The following is a 1,897-nucleotide window of genomic DNA, read 5'->3' on the forward strand; positions in this document are numbered from 1 at the left end:
CTGCTGTTGCTGCTCCTGGTCTTGCTGCTGCTGCTGCTGCTCATCGTCCTGCTGCTGCTGCTGCTGCTGCTGCTGCTCTACGGCAGCAGACATCTGCTCGCGCGGCGAAGACGGGAATGAAGGGATGCGGGGAACCCTCGGCTGCTTTGCTGCAGCTTCCGCGTGCTCTACTGCTGCTGCTGCTGCTGCTGTTTGTTGCTGCTCTGGACTCCGCTGCTGATGCTGCTGCTGCTGGTGCTGCTTCTGCTGCTGCTGCAGCAGCAGCTCCCAAACCGTTTGTGCTTCCCGGGAGCCCCGCGGAGTAGCAGCGATAGAGCTCTGATCTGAAGGGAAGCGGATGGGGTACTCATTGCTGCCGCTTCTGCAGGTCATGCCTTGCTGCTGCTGCTGCTGCTGCTGCTGCCGTTGCTGCGCTGGCAGCTGCTGTTCATGACGCAGCAGCCGCCCCCAGTTGCCGCCGCCGCTGTCTTCGGCATCCTCAGCCCCAGCTAGCATTGGCAGGGGGCGGTTGGGGGCTGCTGTTGCTGTTGTTGCTGTTGCTGCTGCTGCTGCTGCTGCTGCTGCTGCTGGCGATGCTACTGCTGCCGCTGCTGCTGCTGCTGCTGACCCGCAGCAGCAGACAAGGAGTTATGAGAGCCTGTAGAGGCTGTAGTCAGAGCAAGTGAGCTGCTTTAACTGCAGCAGGAAGGGTTTAGTGCTGCGCGTGGGGGCCCCCAGCAGCAGCAGGGGGCCCCCCTGTCTGCTGCTGCTGCGATAGGCAGCAAGCAGCAGCAGCAGCCTGTACACCGGAAAAGAAGCCCTAGCTAGCCAAATGAAAACAATTTTATAGTTTTCAAACAAAAAAGAATTCTAGAAGAAACAACTCTGCGTCGAGAGCTCGCGCAGATCAAGGGTTTAGGGTTTAGGGTTTAGGGTTTGCGAGATGGCAGAGGCGGCCAAGTTCTTGCTGCGATCTCTGGGACGCTTCCACTTTTATTAGGGCAACTCTGCAGCTTTAAAATTAAGGGTTTATGGTCTCCAACCCACTTAGGGTTTAGGGTTTAGGGCTTAGGGTTTAAGGGGTTCAGGATTCCACTGGTTTAGGGTTTAGGCGCATGCGTCGCTGCAGAGCTTGTCTGCGGAGTTTAGGGTTCAGGGTATAGGGTTTAGGGTTTAGAACCCTCAACGCCCAAACCCTCACCCACAGCAAACCTGAGCAAGTCCTGCCCGTTGCTGAAGTTTTAGGGTTTAGGGTTTAGGGTTTGGAAGTCTAGACAAGCAAACTTGGCTTGCCCCTGAGTAAGCCCGATGTCCATTCCATCTCTACAAGTCGCCACTAGCTTGCTACTAGCTAGCTAGCCAGCCAACAAGCTAGCTAGACAGCTAGCTGGCTAGCTAGCTGGCCAGCTGGGCATATGGCTGTAGCGGTAAAGCTGGCCAGTTACCTAGCTAGCTGGATGTAAATGCGTCACTGGCTAGCTTGATAGCAAGTTGTAGATACAGAACTAGCTAGCTAGCTAGCTAGCTAGCTAGCTAGCTGTAGCTTCTGGCTGGCTGTAGCTGCTGGCTAGCCGTAGCTGCTAGCTGGCTAGCCACCAAGCTAACTGTAGCTGCGCGCGCTAGCTAGCTAGCTGTAGCATGCAACGAATGCAGCGCTAGCTGGCCTTCAGCTAGCTAGCCAGCTAGCTAGCTAGCTAGCTAGCTAGCTGACAGCTAGCGGCAGCAGCTAGCTAGCGAAAGAAGGAGGCAAAGGGGCGTGGCCGAGCTGCCCGCAGCAGCTAGCCAGCTCGCTAGCTAGCTAGCTAGGCAGCTGTTTGCTGCCGCCCTTCTTCCTTTTATCTCTTTTGTTCATTCATTCTTTTCATTTATTGCATTTCTTTTTTCCTTTTCTTTTTCTTTTTTCTTTTGAAGACACTCC

At 55.3% G+C, this 1,897-nt stretch overlaps 1 protein-coding gene across 1 annotated transcript in view; it reads right to left on the bottom strand.

The window, feature by feature from the left end:
• The window catches only part of ETH_00041365 (uncharacterized protein), a gene marked incomplete at both ends in the record, with an annotated part of 753 nt that extends 258 nt beyond the window's left edge, over positions 1-495 (bottom strand). The window contains one exon of the mRNA XM_013376221.1: positions 1-495. Within this exon, the coding sequence (XP_013231675.1) occupies positions 1-495 (495 nt within the window).
• Between the last annotated feature and the right edge of the window lie 1,402 nt (positions 496-1,897).

This window comes from Eimeria tenella, genomic scaffold, assembly GCF_000499545.2.
Source record: "Eimeria tenella Houghton genomic scaffold, Eth_scaff3231, whole genome shotgun sequence".
NCBI lineage: Eukaryota > Apicomplexa > Conoidasida > Eucoccidiorida > Eimeriidae > Eimeria > Eimeria tenella.